The sequence below is a fragment of the Physeter macrocephalus genome, chromosome 3, assembly GCF_002837175.3.
Source record: "Physeter macrocephalus isolate SW-GA chromosome 3, ASM283717v5, whole genome shotgun sequence".
NCBI lineage: Eukaryota > Metazoa > Chordata > Mammalia > Artiodactyla > Physeteridae > Physeter > Physeter macrocephalus.
In genome coordinates this window covers 11244952-11270208 of record NC_041216.1, presented here as the reverse complement: position 1 = coordinate 11270208, position 25257 = coordinate 11244952, and the positions used below count along the sequence as shown (strand labels likewise).

Below are 25257 nucleotides of genomic sequence, written 5' to 3'. Positions count from 1 at the left end.
AGCTCCGCGCCCACGGCCGCCGCGCCTGCAGGAAGCGTGCGCCGCCGCCAGGCCGCCCCCAGCGCGGGAGGCGGGGCGGGGAGGGGCGGAGCTGGACGTTGAGCTCCCCCCGCCGCCCGGGGCCGCCCGGGTCCCCCCGCGCCCCACACGCGCTCGCCCTCCCGCCACGAGATGAGGCGGGGGAACGTGCGACCCGAGACGGGTGGCCGGCCTCGCGGAGGCTCGCTCTGGGGACGGGGTCCCTCAGAGCGCGCCTCCCTGGGCCGTCGCAGGGCTTGGAGGGGAAGGACCCCGCGTGGGGATGCGGGGTACAACCCGGCTTGTCGGAGGGTCTGGGTAGATGGGTCTCATCTGCGTGACCATTAATACCCTCCCCGCTAACGACTCGGTTCACTGGCTCTCCCAGGACCCATCACCCCCGCCCTCAAGTCGGTCCACAGAGGGGGACTGAGGTCATCCGAGTCCACTGGGCTTTGATGTCTCCACGGGTGAGCAGCCAGAACCCAGAGCAGGCGTGGCCCCCTTTGGGCCCGTCACTGGGGTGGGCGGGCCTGGCCTCGTGCTGCTGTCCCACCAGCTGTGTGACCTCAGGCAGGTGTCCCCAGCTCTCTGAGACTCAGATTCCTCACTGTAGGATGCAGACCCCCGTACCCCTGCCCCACATTCCTTTTCCCGAACGTGGTCATTGTGCGTTTCTCTGTTGCCTTTATCCCCACCTGACATACGATGCACTTCACTTACCCACTGGGGTCTCCCACCACTAGCACATGAGCCCCAGGAGGGCAGCGGTTTGTGTCGTCTTGTTCACTGCTGTGTCCCCAGCACTAGCCCAGGGCCTGGTGCGTAGCAGTGGCTCAATACAAATTTGTTGAATTAATGAACGTGTTTCCCACTCACCTCCCAGTCACCCCCACCCACCTGTTTTGGGGGAAGAAGGGGGTAAATATTTATTGAGCCCTGACCCATGCCAAGTGCTTTACAGGGGTTATCTCATCTCACCCTCTCAGTGACCCCATGAAGGAGATGCTGTCGAAAGCTCCACTTCCTAGATGGGAAACCGAGGCCCAGAGAGGGGAGATTATTTGCCGGCACTGGCAGGCAGAAAGTCTTTGCCCTCAGGCCCCATGTCCCCACACCCAGTGCAGGGCCTGCCGTCAGGAGATGGGAAATCATTGAGCAGAAACTGGAACAATTCCCCCAAGGAAAAGGGAACTGAAACCAGGATTCATGGAGCCAGTAGGGGTGAGTGCCGGGTGGGCCGGAGGAACAGACTCGGGCACCAGCCATGATTTGGGGGTGTCGGAGGAACCTGGACTGGTCCTGCAGGGGTCTTGAGAGGAGGTCCAGAGGTCAAAGATCAGCTCATTAAGCAGAGCTGCATTAGGTGTTCCCTGAAAGGGAGTGAGAGCCCCATCCCTAAAGGGTATGTAAGGCCAGGCCAGCTGCCCTTAGGCAGAGATTTGGAGAGGAAGGGAGGGAAACTTTCCAACTCTCTGAGATTCAAAAATCCCTAGGAATTCTGAGGTCCCAGCCTCTGGGAATCCCAGTACCAAACCTTGAGGAATTCTGACCCTTGGGCACCTTGGGAAGATGGATGGAGAGGGGCTGATGGGACCCAGTAGGTGGGGAGCTGGTTCCAGTTGAGGCAGCACAGCTTGGAGTTGAAGAGTTCTGGCTCTGGGTTGGGCAGATACCTGGGTTCAGATCTCAATTCTGCCAGTTGTGAGCTGGGCGACTCTAGATGAGTGACATTACCTCTCTGAGCCTCAGTTTCCCAACTGTAATATGGGAATAATGACCACATGGGGTTCATTCATTCGTTCATTCATTTATCATCCAAAGGTAAAGTGAGTGCCTGTGTGTGCCACACACAACACTGGCCGAGGGCCAGGTGCCAGGTTGTGAAGATTAAATGAGCCCTTCCTGACTTTGTACTGGGGGTTCAATAAAGGTGGCTGGGATGATGTTTATAAAGTAAGGGGCCAGATGTAGGGACAGTCACCTCCCAGAGGGGCTGCTACAGGCCCAGGGAACAGGCTGGTTCTGAGGAGCCCCCAAAGGGGAGAGTTGGGGCCAACAGGAAGAGGGTAGTGGGTATGAGATGCCAGATGTCAGCTCTGTTCAAGGAAGGACTTTGGAACAGTTGGACCTGGCCACAGATGGCAGTGGCTACTCTGAGAGGTAGTGAGTACTCTGTCTTGGCAGGTATACAAGGCTCCAAAAACTAGCGATCAGGAAGGCCATTAGAACAGTCTCCATGCACAGGATGGGCCGTGAGTATGGCCCACCTTCAGAGGTTCCTGCCAGTTCTCAGACTTCTGGGGACTTTCCTGGTGGCGCAGTGGTTAAGAATCTGCCTGCCAATGCGGGGGACACGGGTTTGAGCCCTAGTCCAGGAGGGTCCCATATGCTGCAGAGCAATTAAGCCCGTGTGCCACAACTACTGAGCCTGTACTCTAGAGACCGCGAGCCACAACTGCTGAGCCCGCGTGCCACAACTACTGAAGCCCGCGCGCCTAGACGCCGTGCTCTGCGACAAGAGAAGCCACCGCAATGAGAAGCCCGCGCACCACAATGAAGAGTGGTCCCCGCTCGCCGCAACTAGAGACAGCCCGCGTGCCGTAACGATGACCCGATGCAGCCAAAAATAAATTAATTAAATAAATAAATTTATTAAAAAAAAAAAAAGACTTCTGGCAGCAGCAGCGCTCTTCCCTGATGTCCTGAGGCGGGGGAGGGGGAAGATCTTTGGGCTGGGCAGGCCAGGAACGCCAACTGCTGCTCAGAGATACCGGTCACAGCCCGAACTGAGCCAGGTCTGGGCCCCCACGGTCTCATCCTACTCCTCACCACCCCCACCCCCGAACCCCTCCATCCCCCCCCACCCCCGCTCTGCTAATCTCGGGGTTCACAGCTGCACACATTCACCGCATTCCAGCACCCGATGCTCCATGTAGTTCCCCTCCCCCCACGCCTACCTGTGCATTGGAGCCGTGTCCCAGCATCTCAGGGTCTCCCTCACCTGCCCTCCCCGTCCGCACAGGCACCTGCTGCTGCCCCCCTCCAAGCTCAACTCCCACGGCCCACTTGGCCCCTCGGGAGAGCCTGCCTGACTTCCTTGGGCAGGGCTGGTCCTGCCCCGGCCAGTGCCCATCCTTGCCCTCCGCCGCTTTCAGTCTCTACCGTCTGTCACCACCGCCCACTGAAGTGGGAGCACCTCAGTATCCCCAACAGACAATAATCGTGGAACCCAAACAGAGTTGACTATATGCCAGGCGTGGCTTTACAAAGTGCACACTGACATTATCCCCGCTTTAGATGATGAGTCGAGACACAGAGAAGTTAGGAGATGTGTCCAAGGTCACACAGCTGGTGAGTGAGAGCTAAGCTCTTGACCCAGGGTCTTAATGGTTACACTGTAATGCCAGGGACAGAGGTCTGTTGGGGAGTACTTGATGAGTGAGTCAAAGAGTCAGTGAGGGGATTCACACTGTCACACGGACACAACCAATTGGTGGACGCACTCAGATGAGCCTGGAAACCAGATAACCCCCCACAGGCATGCCTAACAGCCAGGCCTCACCACCCTCCCCAATGAGACCTTTCTCTGCCCTTGGCCAGGGCTCCTGGCTCCAACAAGGCAGCAAAAGGGAAGTGGAGGCCTCAGCCGGCATCTCTTGAGCTCCAGGCCCGAGCTGCCTTATTTGGAGTTGCATTTCTGGGCCTGGCACACAGTAGGTGCTCAGTAGTGGTTGCCTGACGCCTCCTGCCCCCGGAGGTTTGGCTAAACAGACTGGCTCTTTGGAACTCACATTGCCATGTAATAATGAGAGCCAGGACCTCCTGAGGGCTTGCTCTTCGCCAGGTACTGTTCAGGGCACCTGCCAGGAACGCTGTCCCTCACTCCTCCCCACAGCCGAGCGATCCGTGTACAACAAACACACTTGCCTCCCAGCTTTGCAGCCAAGAGGAGCCCTTCCAGCGGAGCCTGGCACACAGGGAGCACGATGCATGCGTTCGCTCCTTACCGGTTCCCCATTTTACAACTGAGGAAACTGGGGCCCTGAAGGGCTGGGTGACTGGCCCCGGGTTACACAGCCAGGAAGTGAGAGTGCTGACAGACCACTGCTGTGCCCTCCCCTGTGGCCACAGGGGACTTTGCGATCCTAACTGATCCTCCAGCTCAAGACAATCACAAGCCTGGGAAAACCAGTCTTTGCCTCTCCTGGGCTGCCCCCACCTCCCCCCTGCCCCCTCTGCACCCACCTTCTCCTATCGTAACTTCCAGCCTTGCCCAGGACTCAAGGTGGAGGCCAGAACCCGGGTTTGCTTCAGACAAAAGTCTGAATGAAATCAGTCCTGACATTATTGACCCCAAAATCAGGAACCAAAGCAGGACTCTGGCAAGAAGGCTCTGATCTAGGGCCCACAGAGGGCACTTGGGGAGACTCTGGCTGTCTGTCTGCCGCCCCAGCAAGTATCACGGGATAATCTGAGCGGCTGCTGAGAGAGTCCACAGGGCCTGGGCAAGAGTGGGAAGGCCTGGCCTCCATCTGTGGGGGGCCCCCTGCCCGCCAAGGGACCTGCCTGTGTGAGGGTCTCAAAGGGCCATGCCTCGAGCCTTTCCTGAGCGCCCTCACCCCCGTGTTCTGGGCAAGTCCCTTCAAGGTGAAGGGTGGGTGATGCCCCCCTGGCACACAGCTGCCAGGCACGGGGTCAGGATTTGAACCCAGGCCTCTGCTAGGTCTGTGAGCTGGGGGTTTGCAAACTAAGGACCCAAAGGGTTCCCGGGAGGCCCCTTGAGGCAGGTGTGGGGATGGGGAAGGAAGTCCGATTTTGTTCGAGATGAGTGCGCCGGGGGCCACAGAGCAGGGCTGCCCATGCAGGAGGGGCAGGTGGATGCAGAAACCCTGTCTCTGGGTCAGTCTGGCCCAGGTGCCAGGCCAGCCAGGGCAGGGTGGCGGCGGGACGTGGAGGAGGAATTGCCGAAACAGCAACTGTTCCAAGAGAGAGGTGGGCTCTGCCCTCAGGCTGGGCAGGGATGAAAACAGGGGTAGGTCCGATTCTGTGGGGCCTGAAGCTTATACAACTTGAGGGGATCACAAATACAAAATTAGGAACAAGGCTTTGGAAGGGGGTTGTGCCAGTGAGAGGCCCTGAAGCTTAAGCTTCATTAATTTTACATTAATTGTGAACAGAAGCCCACAGCCCCGCCAGATGCCATCCACAGTCTAGCAGAGCCAGCAGGGAGACTGGGCAGGGAGGGGTTAACCTCACTCTGAGGCTTTGGGTGTCGTGGAGGGAATATAGGAAGGCTTCGTGGTGGTGGTGACGCCTCCACTGAGCCGTGGCGGTCCGGCCTTGGAGAGTGGGCGCTCTGAAGTGGTCGCACTGAGGCTCCGCCCACCCAGGAGGGAGGAGGGCTTCTGAAGTCTTGAGCTCGAGCTGGACGCTTCAGAAGTCCTGTGTGTGGATGAGGCTGAGAAGATTCTGCAGGTTTGCTCACTGTAACCTAGAATGACAGTATGTAGGGCCTTGAGCTGCTCTCCTCACTCCACCCCTTCATCTGCCCATCTCACAAGTAAGAAAACTGAGGCCTGAAAAGTAGAAGTGACTGACCCCAGGTCACACAGTCAGTCTGTGGCAGAACCTAGGCTGCTTTGCTACCTGCCCTAGGGTTTGCTCTACCCACCCCGCTCTCCTTGACTGATTTGCCCTGTTGTTTGCAAAGACTCTTGAGGTAGGACCCATCCCACAACAAAGACCTCATTCAAATCCAAGACCCTGACTCCTTGTGGTCCCCTTTAGCCAGTCCAAGGTCACAGGGCTCGGAAGTGGCTGTCGGGTTGTGGGGGGTGGGGAGAGCCCAGGCCCAGGAGCTGTGTTCACACACCTGCCCTCTTCCCTTGGATGGGGGAGAGGAAGGAGAGAGGGGAAGGGTCAGCAGAGACGCTGAGGAAGAGGAGACAGCAGGAGGTGACAAGGGCACTGCCATTCCAGAAGCCATTTCACTCACACACCCCCGTTCCTGGGAATAAGTTGCACATTTGAAGTCATTTTCCTGGAAGAAAAAAAAGCCTCTCTAAAAATATATTTTCTTTCTCACCTCATCCTGGGGCTAGAGCAGCCCAGCTGGGTGACAACCAAAAAAGCCAGTGGAGGAGAGTGACCTGGAATTGGGGAAGGGGGGCGAGGGGAGAGTGAGAAGGATTGAGGGGGGTGGGAGACCCTCCTGCCCCAACACCATGGAATCTGAGTGAGTACGACTGTCACTGAGATATTTCATGTGTCTTGTGGGGCTTTTATCTTTGAGACTCACAGAGACTAGCAAAGCTCACCCTCATGTTCCGGAGCCCCTGATGTGGGCCAGTCACAGATCCAGGTGCTAAGGGAATTGCCATCCCAGGGCAGGAGGTGGGCAAGGAGCAAGGACAGTTGGCCCTCCGCATCCTCGGGTTCTACATCCGTGGATTCAACCAACCTCGGATGGAAAATATTTGGAAAAAAATTCCAAAAAGTTCCAGAAAGCAAAACATGAATTTGCCACACGCCGGCAACTATTTACATAGTGTTTACATTGCATTAGGTATTATAAGGAATTTAGAGATGATTTAAAGTATACGGGAGAAAAATAAATAAATAAATAAAGTATACGGGAGGATGTGCGTAGGTTATATGCAGATCTTATGTCATTTTATATGAGGGACTTGAGCATCGGTGGATTTTGGTATCCACAGGGGTCCTGGAACCCATCTCCCATGGATACTGAGGGGGCAACTGTAACTGCATTCACGTGGCACAGACAGGTCCCTGCTTCGTCCCTCACCCTCTGTGTGGCCCTGAGCAGGTCACTCCCCTTGCCCTGGGCCTCAGTCTTCTCATCTGCAAATGGATCGGATCTGGGGACACCAAACTTAATTCCCAGCTTCCTGCAAGGGGCCCTGGGAAGGGGCATGGCAGAGGGCAAGAGTAGGGGGGACTCTGGCCCCTGGGCTCTGAGGAGAGGCCTGGGGGACTCTGGGGTCAAATTCTGACTCTGCCACTTCCTGGTCAGTGACCTGGGGCCACTTTTCTTTCTGTGGACGTTAAAGTAACTGCTCTCCCCTCCCAGAGTTTGAGGCAGGTGAACAACGTAACACAGGGCAGCACCCAGCTCAGGGCAAGACCCATAGTCACAACTCAATTATCCACTATTTTTCAGTCATTCTCAGCTTGGTCCACTCCAGGCCTAAGGGGTGTGGGCTGGGGACCTCTCCACTGGGCCTGAGAGACAGAGGCTGAGGCAGCTCTGACACAGGACAGCTGTGGCTTCCTGAGAGTCCCTGGTGCAGCCCCACCCAAAGACATGTCTCCACCCTGGGCTCTGAGGAGCACCAGGAAGTTTCCCGGAATCCTGGTGAGGGGCAGCTGGTGGGGATGGGGTAGCCAGGGGCAGAAACAGGCTCTCCAAGGCCAGGACAGAGCAGGGCAGCATGTGCCTCACTGGAGAAATGAGAAATGGGCCTTCTGACATGCCCAGAACCATCCTGGGCTACACCAGTTCTTGTGCTGTGTATTAGTTATCTATTGCTATGTAACAAATGACCCCCAACACAGCAGCTTAAAACAGCAATAAACATTGACTATTTCACCCGGTTTCTGTGGGTCAGGAGTTCAGGGGCAGCTGAGAGGGGTGGTTCTGGTCTGGGGTCTCTCATGAGCCTGCAGTCAGGATGTCAGCCAGGCTTACAGTCATCGAAGGCCTGAAGGGGGCTCCAGGCTCTGCTTGCAAGATGGCAAGTGTGACTGGCGAGTTAACCCCAGTCAACAGCAGGGGCCCTCAAGTCCTCATCACGGGCCTTGCCACAGAGTGTCCTACAAAGTGTCCCAGAGGAGCAAGCTGGAGCTGCAGTGTCCTGTGTGGCCCAGCCTCAGAAGTCATACCCCACCCTTTTCATAATGTCTTGTTGCTTCCAGGCAGCCCTATTCCACGCAGAATACACAAGGGTAAGAACATCAGGAAGCCAGGCCACCCGGGAGGCTGTCTCCACATGAGGTAATAATTCGGTGCAATGACTTTCATGCTTAAAATTGTCCGAGTCTGGAGGATAAATAGTCACCCTTAGTGAAAATTCCAAGGGCCCCAAACATAGCAGGGAAAAATTGGAGGCAATAATAATAATAATAGTAACAACTTTTATGTATGACTTGCCATGTGCCCTGCTATGTGCCAAATGCTTCCAGTATGCCCTATGAAATAGGACTATTATTATACCATAATAAGAGGTTAAATGACTCACAAAGGTCACAGAGGGCTGGTAAAGCTGGCATTTGAAGCTAGGCTGCTCTGGGTCATAAAAAGATTTGGACATTTTCATTGTTTGAAAGCTTGATTCATAAGCCAGAGATGTAGCCCCCAAAGAGACACCAGGGCCTCGGGTCACGTTAACAGAGGCATGGGGCCACCCTCCTCAGCCCCAACCATCTGACCTCATACCAGCCCTGTGAGGGTGGCAGGGCTGGGCTACCATGCCAGGTGACAGTTGGGGAAACTGATTTGCCAGGGGTTAGTTACACAGTGAGGCAAAGGCAAAGCTAGGGCCTGTGAGCCAGATCCGCGACCATACCCTGCCATCCCAAGCCAGAGGGAGGGAAGGAACTGGGGAAGCTTAGTCTTAGAGCAGATGCCAGACCTGAGGTCTTCGGATGAGATGGGACTCTTCACTCCGGAGGCCCTCAAGCCAGGGGGAAAACATCCCAAGCCCTGACCTTGGAGCCTTGAGCCCTTACGCCTCTGTAATGCTTTCTTTAGGCAGCAGCACCCTCGTGTGGCTAAAGCTGGCAACTACACGAAGTCACAGTTTTCCTCCCCACAAAATGCCTAACTATCCAGGGCCTCACACTTCTCTGGAAACCCAACTAGAGAGACCAGCTATCCCTGGAGCTGACGGAAGGTGGCAAGAGCAAGACGGCACGGATAGAGCACTGAACGTGGAGTCAGGAAACTTCAGATAAAATCCTTACTTGGTTATTAACTCATGGTGTGTCTTGGGTCCCAAACACCTCATCTGAATGGGCTGATAACATCTACCTTACCTTACTCCCTAAGGCTTTCAAGAGGATCAAAGTCATCACAAATAAGAATGTGCTCCGTAAACTGTAAAGCCCCGTGACTAGGCAAAGGATTATTATACAGAGTGTGAGGAATCCGTGCTGGAGGGTCTCTGGAAGAGATCAAGAATGCGGGTGTCTACGTGGCAGCAGCCCAGGACCTCACATCCTCGGGCAGACTCGTCAGCAGTGGGTAAAATGAGAAGGTTCAGCCTCTGCTCCCTGAAAGCCAATCCTGCAGAGGGAGGGGTCCACCCCAGCCCCAATCCCTCCCATGAGGCACCAAGGGAAAAAGCCTCAGGCCGAGCATTGGTCTGACCCAAAGACTTGCATCCGAACCCAGAACCCGTCTCCATATCTACACGATGAGGACCACCGCATTTCTTGCAGGACTGTTGTGAGGACTTAGAGAACATGTAAAAACCATCTCTTGCCTGGCACAGAGATGGTTCGTGACAAACAACTTTACGTAAACTCCCGTACATGATGGACAAGCATTGTTTTGTCCCCCCAAAACCTGTGCACAGCCACTGGATGAGTGATTTTAAAGGTAAGAAACCAATAAATACCATTCATTTATTGTGCCAATGCCAGGCATTCTGCTAAGCCTCATCCTCACAACCAACCTTGGACATAAAGTACTATTTTTCCCACATTTCACAGAGAAGAAAACTGGGCCTCAGAGAGATAATAAAAGGCAGTTGGGATTAAACCCTGTATTTGTCTGACTGCAAAGCCTCCCCAGGCCTCAAAGACACAGGATGGAAGTAAAGCGCGGGAGGTATCACATATCTAAACTAGCACCTTGCTTTGTTACCACTAAAAACACAAACACAAAACATTACACTAAATGCTAAGAATAAAGGGAGAGAGAAAAAAAAACCCAAATTACAAAGTCCAAGTATAAATAGCCCAGGTGGAAAAGAAGCAAACCTGCACGAGTGTCTCCCACAAGTGCCAGGCACCGGACACGTTTATTAACAATTCCATCTTACTTCAGCTCCGTGAGGTTATTACTCCAATCTTATGGAAGAGGAAACTGAGGCTCAGACAGGCAAAATCACCATCTCAAGGACACAAAGACAGTAGGCCCGTGGAAGGGAAAGAAATCCAAGCCTCCTGCTTTGCCTAATTTGTACGTGGCCTCCGCAAGGGTCCAGTAAAACCGTAACCAACTAATGGCTATAACTTTCCACGACGTGATGTGAGAACCGCTTCACATACGCGATATCGCCTTCCATCAATTTCCAGCAAGGGATTCAGTTAAACATTGGGTGAAGTAACACCAGCCCACACAATTAGTGGGAGCCATATTTGAACCCTGGTCTGATTCCAGAGCCACCTCCAGCATGCTGTCTCTGGCAGGCCCACGACAGCTACGGCCTGGGAAGAAGGTTGGGGAATGAGCCGATTACAGTCACTAAGGCAAAATCAGGTCCTGGACTTGAAACCTCCATTAGCTCAGCTACCTTTCTGTCCCTTTCTTCCCGGGACCCACGGGGCCTGCTAGTGACCGTCCCTCACCCTTGGGAGGGGACCAAGCAAAGTCCCTTCTGCACGCACCCTGACGCTCCACTTTCAGCGCCAACATTGGTCTAAGTTTCAGTGGTGGCTTTTTGCCAAAGCTTCTTCTGAAGCAAAGGTGGTAAAGAAGGGAAGGTGATGCAGGCATCTTAAGGCAGGCATCTTAAGGCAGGCATCTTAAGGCACAGGTGACAGGTACCTCAGTGAGCTAGAGCCTCCTGAACTCAAAGCTGGAAGAGGTCCCTTATGTGATGCTAAGATGAGCAACCTAGGATAATGGGCCAGCCTGGGCCGCCCTGGTGTGTGGGCCCGGAAGGGCAGGGTGTGGACAGGAGCAGCCCAGACAGAGGAGAGGAAAGGGGGCCTCAGGGCGGGGAGGCCTGGACAGATGCCTTACCTACCGCCCTGCCTCAGAAAATTCGGAGCCAACACTTGGCCAGGAGACATTTGTAATCTGTTGAATTCTAATCTAGACCCTGGGCCCACAAATGGTGCAGAGGCCAGAGGGAGTGAATGAAGAGCACCGCAGAGAACCAGGCAGATCGTGGGGCTCAGGCTTTTTGAGAATGCACCCCATGATGTGTGTACAGACTCTGGGCCCAGGAAGGCGAATATTCTTATTTTTCAATAGCTGTTGGACATCCTGATTAATGTGGTTATGTCTTTGATTTTGAAACAAAACACAAAACAAAACAAGCAGAAACAAAGAGGGACAAACAAGGAAAGGGCTGTCTGTCCTGGGGCACTATATTGGAAAAAAATAGTAATAAAGCACAAACTCAGATTCCAAAGTTCTGTATTTTTCAAAATAAAGATCACACATTGTTTAGAGACAATCTACACAAGAGTTACAAAAAATAGTTGCCCAGGCATAAGCATACACAGGTTTGTTAATTATACACATATGGTTACAAGTGTGCTTGCAAAAAAGTTCATTGGAAATATACACAAGGCTCTGGAAATGTACACCGTGTAGTGTTACAATTCTATATTCAAACAAGGAAAATTGACAGTATGTTACATTCACTTACAAGTAGACAAAATGCAAAATACAGTTCATCTTCTGTACAAAAAGGAAGGGCAATTCACACTTTACAAGGTGAGAGGGGCTCTGATTGTAAGGAAAGTTAGGGCGGGGCTGAACTTTGCACGTCCTTTTGACTGTCACAAAATAAGCAAAACATTACTTTTTTAGGATTAAAAAAAAAAACAAAACCACTAGTATGAACTGAATCATCTTGAATAACATTTAGAAAGGATCTTGCTACTATCTGACTAGGTGACAAATAAAACCAAGCTATTTTTTCTTTTTAAAAGTTAACTAGGCTGTATAAAGAACATTTATTCCTTCAAAAGAAAAAAAAATTTACTTCTGGTTGAAATTACAATTTACAATATACAACACTATATGCTACGACCATAAAAGGTGTGAATATACACTGAATGCACAGGGCTGGCTAATTTTCTTTTCTTACCAAAAAACGTGTTTATGTTGATTCAAACTTCTCCACATTTACATTACAGGTATACAAATGTACAATTGTACAATCAAAAGTATGTTCGACTACTAGGGTACATTATAGATACAGATTAGACATCAAAACAAGAAAATACTACAAATTTGTATATATGCAAAGTCTACACCAAGTATACACTATATATTTATAGAAGCAAGACCAAAAGCAGAGTTGGATTTTTTTTTTCTCATGCTAAGTAATCAGATTTTGCCTTTCAACGTTAACAGAAAAAAATCCAGTAGGCAGTAAACAATTATACCCGCCTGGCCTTGAAAGACATTCTGGGTGCTCGCGTCTCCTCCTCACAGAACAGACTACACTATTTTCTTCAGCATAGTAGTCTCCAAAAAAGGCAATTTTTAGAAGTTTCATAAACTTAATGTCATAAACTGAAGCTTTAGCAACTCTGAAATGATTTTCATTTTATATTTATATATATATATATTTTTATAAACATTGTTAAATGCCAGTTTGGGGTCATTTAACTAAAATTCAAACGTCTCAGGTTTTTTTGTTTGTTTTTCTTTTTTACTAAAATGAGGAGTTGGGGAAGAGCTATTTGCAAAACTTGCCAGCGAGGCAAATGAGTTAAAAACCTTTTCTCTTTTTTTTTTTTTTTTAAACTTTTTTGTTAAACCAACCACCCTGAAAGTTTCCACATGTGGAATATAGATACAACGTTGAACAAAATATGTGGCCTCCCATGTACATTGGTTACCTATGTACAAGTATCCTATACACCAGTAAAACAACAGGGCAATTAGTCAATTAAAAAAAATAATTAGTACATGTTATGCGTAATAAAATTAAACAAATTTACAAAGGCTTTTCCACTTGTGGATTTGATTCCTTTTTTGGGAGGAGAGGGTAATCCTGGAGCAACCATTTACCCATTTCAGATTCTACACTAGAATATTTCTGGTTGCTGGGTGGATTCACCAGTGGGCCAGTGAGGTCAGTGGGAACAAGGGGACGGGGGAGACACTGCCTCAGATAATACCATTAGGGGGGCCACAGATGGGCCCTAAGTCAACGCCATTCTTCATGTAGTATTTCTCCAGCTTGGCCAGAATGTGCTTGCCATAAGTGTACTTGCGAAGAGTCGCGATGTGGGGCCGGATCTGGGGAGAAAGCAGAGTCCGTGTCACTCTGGCCTGAGGCAGGTTCAGGCGGGCTCCTGGGTAACCTGCTCCCAGGCACCACAGGGCGCCCGCCAGCACACACGCCTCACAAGCAACACCTTTCACTGGCTCAACCCGAGCCCCTGAATTCTCAGGCTGCACTGACCGAACAGATGAGGGGAGCAGCTCCTAGCCTAAGCGCTGAGGCAGGACGTGAGAGCTCTGGAGGTCAGACGGCCACAGACCACTTCCGGAACAGTATGTGGAGAAAGTGCATCCCAAGACTGACAATCACACCGTCCACCACCGCCTGCACTACGTCGCCCTCAAGGAGGCTTTTGGCCCCTCTGGTCCCTCGCCAGGCACCTCAGCTCTCCTGAGCAGCGGGGGTTTCTTTCTGGGCACCATGAATCCTGTGCTCACCACCTGACCCTGCTCTCCAGTTCAGAGAGAATCACAAAAAGCTACTAATGATGACAATAAAAATGACTAACATAAGCCAAGCGCAGTTCATTTTGAAGCTTCATAAGAGAGGTGTGATTATCCCCATTTCACTGACGAAAAATGGAGGCACAGTGGGTAAGTCACTCATCTAAAGTCAAATGGCTAATAAGGGACAGCAGAGGTATGGGAACCCCACTGTCTGGCTCCACCAGAAATTCTTTTTTTTTTCTCCAGAAATTCTTCTTCTCCCCACTGTCTCTCATGGCTCTGCTCCAGTCTCACCCTTCACCCTCTCCAAGCACGCTCGGATCAGCCCTACGAGCATCTCTTCTGTTCTCTGGGCAGACCCACGTCCGCAAGTCCTGTGCATCCCAGACATCTCAGGAGGCGCTTCCTCTCTGGAACCCCCTTTCCTCTTCTTTGAGTTCATGGAGCCTTCTACATACCTCAGCTACAGCACGTAACACACTGTGTTGTTCACAATCATTTGCATAACCACCAACCGTCCACACAGACGGTGAAGACCCACAACATTAACCTGCTTCCCCATCGCAGCTCGTGCTTATACTCAAAACACAGGACAGTGTACCAGGGAAGATGGATGCTCTCAAGCCTGAGGGCTCTAGGCAGACTATTTTGTCTGTTTCGTTGTGCCCTCAAAGCAAGAAAGGATCAAGTGGCTCTAGAAACTATTTCTGCACCCCACACAGGACACAGACCTGTGTCAGCTATTATATTCTCACCTAGGAGCCTGTCTGGAAAACCATTCACAGTCCTTGGCTCGAATTCTGAGCTGTGTGACCCAGACCATTTGCCTAACCTTCCTAAACTCATCTATAGAAAGGATGCCACACTTTCATTTGGGTTGCAGTCTGGACTCTATACACAGCTGATGTTTTGGTCACTAGACCTGGAGGCTCCAAACACCCCTTGCTTTTGGTAGCTCTTCTTTTAGAAACTAAGTGAAATTCAATTCATTCACCTGTCTCTCCCCAGGACTGGCTCACTGGCTCACTGGTGAGACCACTTAACCTTTACACCTGTCCTCTTCCAGACAAAAAACTAACAACCCATGTGTGTGTACGACATTGTTGAACTCCATTTTTCACCTGATTTAAAGGAAATGCTGAACTATTCTAATAGTCCCCCGTCCAGTCCTCACTGCCTCATCTCCCGCTGCCTCCCCTCCTCCAAGTTACTCATCAGCCAGGACCATTATTTGAAACATAAATGTGATTCTGGCACTACAGTCCTGTCCCACTGGACTTGCTGTACTTCTTCAAATACACTGTCTTGTCTCCTGCTTCCAAACCTTCAAGCTCTAGGTGCCCTCTGCCTGGAAAAGGTTCAGGGCTTTATTCCAATGTCACTCTCTTGGGGAGCCTTCTCTGCACCCCACATTAGAAGAGGCACCCTCCACATTCTCCCACAGCTCTCCCCAGCACTTCCCCAGCATCGGTGTAACCATCTACGACACTGCTGTGTCTACCAACAGTGCCCTGGTAAAGGAGCGCTTGCTGTAGAGCATGCGTGCTTGTTAACTAGTTGTTGAATGAATGAATGAACTCCCAACCTGCCGTGTGTCTCCAACATTCCCTCTGCCTTCACCAGCGTCCCGACATGCCTATCTGGGTCTCACGGCTTAAGGACTTTGGACTCCCCAGCCTTCAACTGCCTTTGCTGACACCAGCGCAGTGTTCTGTTGTGTTTTCTTTTGAACTGGAAGTGGTGGGTGCCTCGTCTGGCTCAGAACTTGAGTCCATAACAAAGATTCTCATTACTGAACTTTGTTCTCAGAGAGGGCAAGTGGCTCATCATTGCCAGACCCCACGGCCATCCCCTCCATCGAGAAGGGCTGAGTGAGTTCACAGCCCAAAGGCGGAGGGTTCAGATCAGCAGCACCTGAAGGCCCACGGCACTGCCCAGCGCAGACACAGTGCGGCACACCTGCCTGTGGACTGGTCAGGCTTCCCGGGCCCCGTGGTCGGTGTGGGGCCCGTCGGACCTGCTCCATGACTGCTCTGAGGCCATCGGCCTCTTCACGTGCTTTCTGTGCCAGCTCCCACTCACAGCACCCAACAGTTCAGATTTCTGTCCCTTTTTCCCTAACTCCTCTGTAGCCCACACTTCTCCTCCTGCAAAGCCTCCCCTCAAAGCCTCGGGCACGTGCTCTCACGTCTCACCACTGCTTCCCGTCACCCTTCCCCACGCGTGCTCCGTGGGCAGGGCTCAGTCTCGGCCATCTCTGTGGTGACGTGTGGCACACAGTGGGCACCAGGTCAACGCTCCAGGCCAGGCGCCTGCCCTGGGCAGGCGCACTCATTCAGTAAACAGTGGTGGAATGAATGATGAAAGGGAAGAGGGAGGAAAGGAAATAAGACAGGCAGGTTGATTTGCTGAACTGAGAAGCTGGTCTCCTAGGAGCCAAGGGGTAGAAACATGGGCTTAAGATCGGGGAGGGGACTCCCTCACAACACTCACACCAGTGAGTTACTGATAGAGGGCCCGCAAACACAGGGATGATGGCCATTCCAGATAAAAGGAAAAAGAAGCACAGCATGAGACACAATCCAGTGACAAACTCTGCAAAAAGAAGCAAGATGCCCACCCTCCTTTGCATTTCAGAAATGAGAAGAACCAAGGGCCCTGCACTTTCTCTCTGGTTGAGATCTGCACAAGCTGGCCTACCTTATGCATGACGATCTTCCTCTGGGCTGGCTCTGCCACATCAATCATCTTCTGGACCACATAGTTGGCGTACTGATCCTTCATCATGGTGTATAAGGCACTGTGGGGACCATCGTTCATGGTGCACACCTCGTCGATGAGCACGGCGCGCTCCGTACGGGAGGCATGCGTGACACACTTCTCCACAACATTGCTGTAATGAGATAAATCCAGGGACAACTCTTAGAGGGACCCTGTTAGGCTGTGCTTGTCTGGCCTCTGCCCTGACCTCAGGATCAGCAGCAAAAGAGCTCTTAATATTTTTGGAAGATTAATTCCTCATCTGTTTGGCTCTATGAGACTCTACCTTTGCCATCTGTGACTTCCAACGTGAACCAGGGCCGAGACCAGGTCTTGGAGGATACCAGACCCAACCCTCTAACAGGTGAGGGTAACAAGCCCAGGTAAGTGAAGGTTCACAAGAGTGGTTAACAGCTGAATTAGTTAATGAGCGTAATTTCAACTGGTATCAGAATCTATCAATTCTTTGCTCACCTCTGTGAGCTTAATGAGGCCAGGAACAAGTCTCACTTACATCTAGATCCCTAGTGCCAAGCACAGAACCTGGCCCTACAGACTTGGTCTACAGACTTATTTGGTGAAGGAAGATACAAGTAGGAACCACAGCCCTCATTCAACTACTTCACGCTGCCTCTGAAGAACAAGAAGAACCCCCAGGTATGTCCGCATTTCTAAACACTTCACAGATATATCATCTTGGGAAAGGAAAAACAGAAATGTGGTTACATTAAATCAGAGTTCTTCTACAATCCAGAGGGACTGCAGCAGCTGATGAAATTACACCCGGTCATGCTCAAGGGCACTCAGCATCCAGGAGTGACTGACTACTCGTGAATGTCTGGTTTTGTTAAGTCAGCACTACTCTGCATCTGTGGCTCTGTGGGTATGAGGAAGTTGTGTGATGTCAAAGAACAAGAACAATACTTATTCTTTGTATCTGTATTACTGGAGCCAATACTTCGCAGAGAGAGCCTGTGGTAGGTGGGCCTCACAGAGAGTTCATGACTGGGGGAAGAGCTGCTCTGGGTCATAGGACACTCAGGCAGAAAAGGAACTTTCAAACCTAGCTAATGCAGAAAGCTCTTTTCTGACAATCCTGAAAGACGGCCATTTAGCCTCTGCTTGGGAATTTCCAGTGATCTGGAAGTGATTCTAGGGCATCCTACCATACGAGTGAACGGCTTTGTTAAACATTCTTTACATACTGAAATAAAATATGCTTCCCTGAAATTTCACCCATTTGTCTTAATTCTGCCTTCAAGGGCTGAAAAAAGGATGTGTATACCCACTCCAGAAGCACCAAAAACACAGAGATAGTGTCTTACTCCTTCTTTCAAAGGCCAGCCCCCTCAATAATTGAAGTCATCACAAATAACCATCACCAGAACAAGTCCCTATTCCAGAGGTTTTTAAACCATAAGAGGGTGTTGCTTCCATGGAGCTCTGAAAGGACCCCCTCCATGTTACCTGGGTTAGCGTACTGAGTATTTATTATTAGCATGCTTTTATTTAGAAAACAAAATTCTCAAGCTAAAAACGTCCAAGAACTACCATCCTACCAGGTATTTTCCCGATCTTCCTTCTTAAGATACACAGGGTAAATCAAATCTGATAATCAATCAGGTTTAATTAAGACAACAGCCTCTCCCTTCTGATACAGCAGCAATATGGGAAAACTTTTACCCCCACCTTCCTTCCACAATACTATGCAATTCTAGCACGAGCTGAAGGTGTGGCATGTGGAAGTGAATCTCCTAACAGCCACCGCCTTCTCCCTTAGCAGAAAAGGGAGTTAAGACATTACTGAGCTGGTTCAGTAGCACAAAGCCAGTCACGATCTCCAAATGTTCAGGCAAAGAACTCATCACTTTTTAGAACTGCCTGGCTGGGTTGTACCTTCATCCACCCGAGGCCTGCTTCCCCTACAAAGTGGTCAGGATTAGAATAGGATTTTCTACTAAACTAGGTTGCAGACAGGACACACATTCTTCTGGGTGGAGGACTGAATCCTCAGCAGTGACCTGTCTTCCACGAAAGTGAGCAGGTAGATCAGCTACCACCACTTGGTAGGATCACTGATCAGGATCCCACTTGGCCAAAGGCTTCCTTCCACCTTAACACACAATCCATATTGTTCCAGTCTTTAAAGTCTACTCTAGCGTTTCTGAAACGGTGGTTCCCAACCCATTTATGGCTGAGGAAATCAACTTAGTGGTCTGAGACTGTTTTTTTTTTTTTAATGAAACAGAATAGTAAGTGTCAGAATTAATTATGAGCAATACATCTTCAGTTACGTGTATATGCACACGCCTATGCACTCAAAGTCAATGAAGAATGTACTTTGTGTTCCGTATTAACATCCAAAATGTCATAAGGTCAACTAATCTGATTTGTTTCTACTATTTGATTTTCAAATTTACTGGCTCCTTCTTCTGTTATCTCTAATTTACTGTTGAAGCCATACAGTGAATTTTATTTCAGATGTTATATTATTCTACTCTTATAATTTCCCTGTTATTCTTTCTATAATAAAGCTTCTAATTCTCTACTAACATTTATCTTTTCATTTCATTACAAGCATATTTTCCTTTATATCCTTGGGTATAATTAAAATACTTTGTAATACTTTAAATACTTTAAAATATAGTATTTTAAATACTAATTACTTCAAAATATAATAACTTTATAAAATGCTTTATAATCCCGCTCTGCTAACTCCAACATCTGGGTGGTATAAAACTATTCATAGGGGTTTTTTCTATTTTTTTCTTTTTTCTTGAGTATAGGCCACATATTCCTGTTATCTAGACATGGCAAATGATGCACTGTATAAACAGTTCTGTCATATTCCTCCTAAGAGTGTTACTCCTTCACCCCTCCCTTTTTTTGTATGCAGTTAACTTGGCTGAACAAAAACTGCAAAATTCTCCCATGCAGTAGGCAGCAGATGAAACCTCAGTTCAATTCTTTTAGCCTTAGTTGGGTTGCCTCGAGTTTGTCCTATACAAATGAGGTTCAGGAGTCAACCAGATATTTAGAAAGTTTAAATTTAGGGTTCCTCCTCCTCCCTGGTTCTCTTCCTTTCCAGGATTTCTCCCCTGTCATTTTGTCACTCCCATGGTCATCATTTTGTAACTTTCCTAATTATAGTCAATACCGTATTATAAATTTCTAAGTTGCTAACAGGCTAGATCCTTAATGGTTCTCAACATAAAAATGATAATTATGTGACATAACAGCTAATGCTACTGTAGGAATATTACAACATATAAATGTATCAAACCAACACGTTGTACATCTTGAACGTGCACAATGTTATTACATGTCAATTATGTATCTCCCCCTCCCCAAAACAAGGAGGGGGAGGAGGATGGGGAAATTTCCCCAGTGCAATTAACCTTCTTCCAAGTATCAACAACCTCCCCTACTCCTCTCTGGTTATCTCCCTGCTCTCTAATGTCTTGAGGTAGTTTTGGGCATTTTGTCAACAATTTATTAGTTGTTATCTGTGAGAGGATTGGGCCCAAAGTAGCTACTCGGTCATTATCAGACCACAACTCTATTATAATATTAATACTTAACACTATATCCAAGAGTGAGATATTAAATACAATGAACAAGAAAGTAAATAGGACAGCGACCCCAAAAAAAGAACTAAGAGATTCTGTCCCCTATTTCCCTAATCCTGGCAAAAGTCCCAAAAAAGCAATACAAGGTCTAAGAGATGACCCTGATGTGCTTAGGCTGTTGAGACACTGGATCTGTGGGTGCTTTTATTTCTTTTCTCTATTTTCCATGCTGTAATGTTATAAGATTTCACAAATTAAAAGTGAACAATTTAAAAACATCAAGGTTGTATGAGTTACACCTGCCTTGCAATTCATTTTAAAAACTAGAGAAGAAAAATATTCCAAAAATACAGAATACTATGTTATGTGTATGATAGGATATACAGACTCTACTCAGAATATCATACCACTAAGCCGCTGGAGGGCCATTCATTCATTCATTCATTCATTTGGCTGCACCTGGTCTTAGGTGCAATTCATTTTAAAAACTAGAGAAGAAAAATATTCCAAAAATACAGAATACTATGTTATGTGTATGATAGGATATACAGACTCTACTCAGAATATCATACCACTAAGCCGCTGGAGGGCCATTCATTCATTCATTCATTTGGCTGCACCTGGTCTTAGTTGCAGCATGCGGGATCTTTATACTTGTGGCATGCGAACTCTTAGCTGAAGCATGTGGGATCTAGTTCCCTGAGCAGGGATCGAACCCGGGCCCCCTGCTTTGGGAGCGCAGAGTCTTAGTCACTGGACCACCAGGGAAGCAATAATTTCTTCTCCAACCTCTGCCACTTATAAGTTACCTAAGACATCTTTCACAACCTGGGAATAACTAGTACATTTTATTCTTGGGCTGGTATGATATAAAGACTGAAAAGAGATTTTTAAAAATACTAAGGCCTATATATAGATATGGTCACCTGCCCCTTAATTCAGGTATCAAAGAGGAAACTGAGTAAAGAACATTTCACAATTCCAAACAAGTAAGTTACTAAAATACCCAGTTTACCAAAGTACAAAATGCATATGCTTTAGAAACATATTCCCCAAATTTCAAAGTGGCGAACTCTGGGGGAGTGAGGAGCCCTCTAAGAGATGTCTTATGTTTCATACTTTGTAGCAGAACTCTTTGACTTTTTTAGCTATGTATACTTTGAGGAAAATAAACATTAAAACAAAAAAAGTATGAAAATTTCTCTAGAGCTGAAATACTATTTAATCATCTCTTCTGGAAAATAGTCTGAGTAATTCAAAGCACATACCTTGCAAATTTGTGCTGACTCAATACAAGTACATTCCCTCGAATTTCTGCTACAATTTTACTTTTATCCTCAGGACGACCATGCTCCAATACATGCTGGATTACATAATTTCCGTATTGATCCTATTTGAGAAACAACAAGAGAAAATTTTAAATTTATATATAAACAGGCTCTACGTTACTTTAATCCTTATATCTAATCAACACCTATCTTCCTGTAAGACCATGATGGCTTACCTGAACACTAATGAACACATAAGAATTTTTTAAATGGATAGGTAGTGACAATTTTTCCCTGTCATTACAAAACAGGAACACATTATTACTAGACAATGGAATGTTTCTATGTATCTATTTATGCCCAAAGGTCCTAGTCAGGGTCTTCATAAAGTACTATACACAAAAATGTAGGCCTCTTCTCATTTTAAAAAAATTAAAAAAGAAGAGAAAGTAGGTGGGAATAAAGAGCTATTTTTCTCTCTAACAGAAATACACAAATGGGTCTGTGCACCTGTCTTTAACAAAGAAAAACTGGAAATACTCACAACACCTAATTAAATGACATTACAAGCACACAATGGAGATACTCATCTAAAGTGAAAGATGCTTTGAAAGAGTAAGTGTGTGTGAGCAAGGAATTCCAAAGGCAGAAACATTTATTTGTAAGATGTAAAAAATTAAAAGTGCACATATAATGCTTTTTAAGACGCGCCTATGCCAAATGTGCCTGCTTCTGGACAGCAGGGTTATGGGTGGTTTCTTCTGTTCTGCTGCTACTTTCTGTACTTTCAATGTTTTCTACAATGAATATTTAATACACTTATAATCTCACATCTCTCACCAAAACAAGCAACAAACACTGCCCCAAAAATTGCTTCAGAACCACATACACTATGTAGAAAGCGTTCAAATAGTATGATATGGGAGACAATTTTAGTAGAAGCAAGACAAAGTACCAAAACTAGAAAGAAGAAATCAACTAATCCACTTAGTTCATTTGCAAAGATGAAACTGATAGACGAAATGGCCTGCCTACGTGGCCACAGCTAGCTTAATCCATGACAGAGTTCTGGCTTTTGACAGTTCTTGGCAGATCTCTTGATGAATCAGAGGCAGATCTCAACTCCAAGGCTAGGGTTTTACTCATTACCCCTATTCATAAAACACGAACCAGGCTGGTGCAAATGAAAACTTGCCCAGAGCTTCAATGGGCATTTTAAGCACATTAACCTCTTCTGGAACAGATACCTGTGCTGAGAAAACACAAAAGCCCACAGGTGTTTGCAGTTACTCTACTGGCAACTCCACTACCTGTACAAGTTGCTCTGTGTGCTGGTGAAGCTCCTCTAAAATAGGGAGTGTCTGGTCAGGGAGACAGTGCTCCAGGATCCTCTGAATCACTCGGCAGCCGTAAGGATGTGTGGACAAAGCAAACACCTAGGGCAGACCAACACAAACAAGAAAGCCAAAAATAACAGTTGCCACTTTCAGTGCTTCAGTATTGTTTACATACATTATCCCATTAATCTTCCCAATGACCGTGAGAGATAATCATGACTATTCTCAGTATATAGATAAGAAAACTGAAGCGCCTAGAAGTTTACATAATGTGCCTACAGTCATATAGGTAATAAATGACAGAGCCAGGATTTTATTTCCTACTCTGACTCCAAAGCCCAAATTATAAGTATGGCATTTAAGTTCTCTCTACGTACAATAAGGTGAGCACGTATGTGTGAGGATAAACTCATTTCTTAAACCCATTCTAGGAATTCATAGATGTACATAAATTCAGAGCTAAGAAGGACCTTATTGAGAAAAAGCTTATTTAGAAAGGAACAGAGAATTGCTCAAGGTCATAGAAAACACACTTAGTTAAGAGTCCACAGTGTCAAAGAATGGGTTTAAGAACAGAAAAAAGAAGGGCTGGGATCAAAGCCTGAATGCTTTCACATAACTACACCGTAATGTTCTGAATTTTAGCTTTATAAAAACGCTAAACACTCACAGTCTAGAACAACTTGACTTATTTCACTCAACATTATGTTTCAAATATTTACTTATAATACTGTGGGCTTCTATCGTTTATTCTGTATATCTGTATAGTATAATGTTGGGAAAGTATGTGGTTTGTTTTTTTGGGGGGTTCCAATCCTCTCCTGATGGACGTCTGGTTTATTTAGTCTTTTCCTATTAGGAGAATAATGCTGCTTTAAACATGTCTAAATACATCTCATGGTGTACATGACCAAACATTTCATCAGGTATATACCTAGGCCACGAGTGCTAGATCGCAAGAAATATAAATGTTCAACTTTAAAAGATACTATTTTCCAAAATGGGTCTATTCCCACCAGCAGTGTATCCAGATCTCACATCCCTGCCAGTACATAGCAACCAATGGTAGAAAATGGTCTACGGGACTTCTCTGGGGGTCCAATGGTTAACACTCCACGCTTCCACTGAAGCGGGGGCACAGGTTTCAATCCCTGGTTGGGAAACCGAGATCCCACAAGCCACGTGGCACGGCCAAAAAAAAGAGAGAGAGAAAAGAAAGAAAATGGTCTACTATCTGTGGTCTTATTTTGCATTTTCCTGATTACTAATGGAATTTATTTTTTCATATGTCTACAAGCAATTTGTGGTTTCTTCTGTCTATTCAGGCTTTAGGCCCATTTTTGCATTAATTTGTATTGCTCTCCTTGATTTCAGGAGTTCTTTATATATTCTGGTTATCAATTCTTTGGCATTTTCCATCTTGAAAATATTCTCTCCCATTCGGTGGCTTAATCCTTTTACTTTCTTGTACATTTCACACACACACACAAAAAATGTAAAGATAAACAGATCTACTCTTTCATTTATTAACTCAGAAAATCCCAATAACCCTCAAGTTAGTGTCTGTAATCTACTTAACCACTGAAGTTTAAGTGAGCAAACCCCAAAACCTAAACAATTCTAAAATCCCATTTCAATCTAGGCTTTAGCAGTTACCCATAACTACACTTGAAAATCTATTTGGTATTTCCAATTTTTCCCTTTTCAAAAACAAAAACAATTTCACACACCCAAAAAGATGTATTTTACTCTCTTGTCCCACCTAGCTTAGAAGACTGGGAGAAGGTTGTTTTTTGGCAAAAGAAATTAATTATAATAGCCAATTAAGGGGCAATTCTGGAAAAACTAGGGTATGACAAAATATCAACTCTGCTTGGAAGCTGGCGCTAAAAGCACACTAGTCCTTACAATATATAAGTAAATAGGAGAAACTGGAAGCTATCTCTGGTTGTGTGCCACTTAACAGAGTTCAAACCAACCTGATCACTGCCCCACCCAACACCCCCCAAAATTAAGAAGCACCTTGTTATTTTAAAGACATAGTGACACATAACCTGTAAGATTAGTTCTGTAAATGACCTAAATTTTAAAACATGATAAAAACTTTTAAATATCAAGATAAATAGTACTTAACCAAAGGAAAAAATTTATTCTTCAAATATCTGATGACAGTACCTCATCCTGACATGAGCGGATATCTGCATTAATGATGGAGAGAAGACCCACGGACAATTAAGGGAAGAACCTTGGGTGCACAGAGCTAGATACCTGACCCCACTGAACAGGACTGCTACTTACTGCAGTCTAAAGTACACTAAGCCCTTTAGAACACTCCACAAACCCCATCCTGTTCTCTGCTCACAATGGAAACATCCATCAACTTGTTTCCCTTATTTCTTTCCTAAGGCACTTACCTGTCCCTTAAACGCATCGATGATAAACTGCAAAGATTGGGGTTGCACACATTCAATGCATTTCTGAACCACGTGATTGCCATTCTGGTCTTTCACACACTTCAGGACATGGCCATCTAGTTCCCGAACCATCTCATTCTATTGGAGACAAGGAAATAAAGCACCACCAGAATCACAGAGAGCAAACACCTGGAGGGTCAACGTTCTCCTCACCAAACACAAAAA

At 47.4% G+C, this 25257-nt stretch overlaps 1 protein-coding gene and 1 non-coding gene across 18 annotated transcripts in view; both read right to left on the bottom strand.

The window, feature by feature from the left end:
* Positions 1–11393: 11393 nt before the first annotated feature.
* The window catches only part of PUM1 (pumilio RNA binding family member 1), a 128130-nt gene continuing 114266 nt past the window's right edge, over positions 11394–25257 (bottom strand). For 16 of the 17 annotated variants that reach the window (XM_007128473.4, XM_007128475.4, XM_028487012.2 and 13 more), the window contains 5 exons: positions 25033–25170; positions 22592–22717; positions 21282–21403; positions 16385–16577; positions 11394–13252 (listed from right to left, as the gene is read on the bottom strand). In XM_007128473.4, the coding sequence (XP_007128535.1) occupies positions 13121–13252; positions 16385–16577; positions 21282–21403; positions 22592–22717; positions 25033–25170 (711 nt within the window). In that variant the 3' untranslated portion in view covers positions 11394–13120. The remainder of the gene's footprint in view (positions 13253–16384; positions 16578–21281; positions 21404–22591; positions 22718–25032; positions 25171–25257) is intronic. The other variant, XM_028487001.2, reaches the window with a different exon arrangement.
* LOC112065358 (small nucleolar RNA SNORD103/SNORD85) lies at positions 15437–15521 on the bottom strand. Its single transcript, XR_002891985.1, has one exon. It is a non-coding gene; the product is annotated as a small nucleolar RNA SNORD103/SNORD85 (small nucleolar RNA).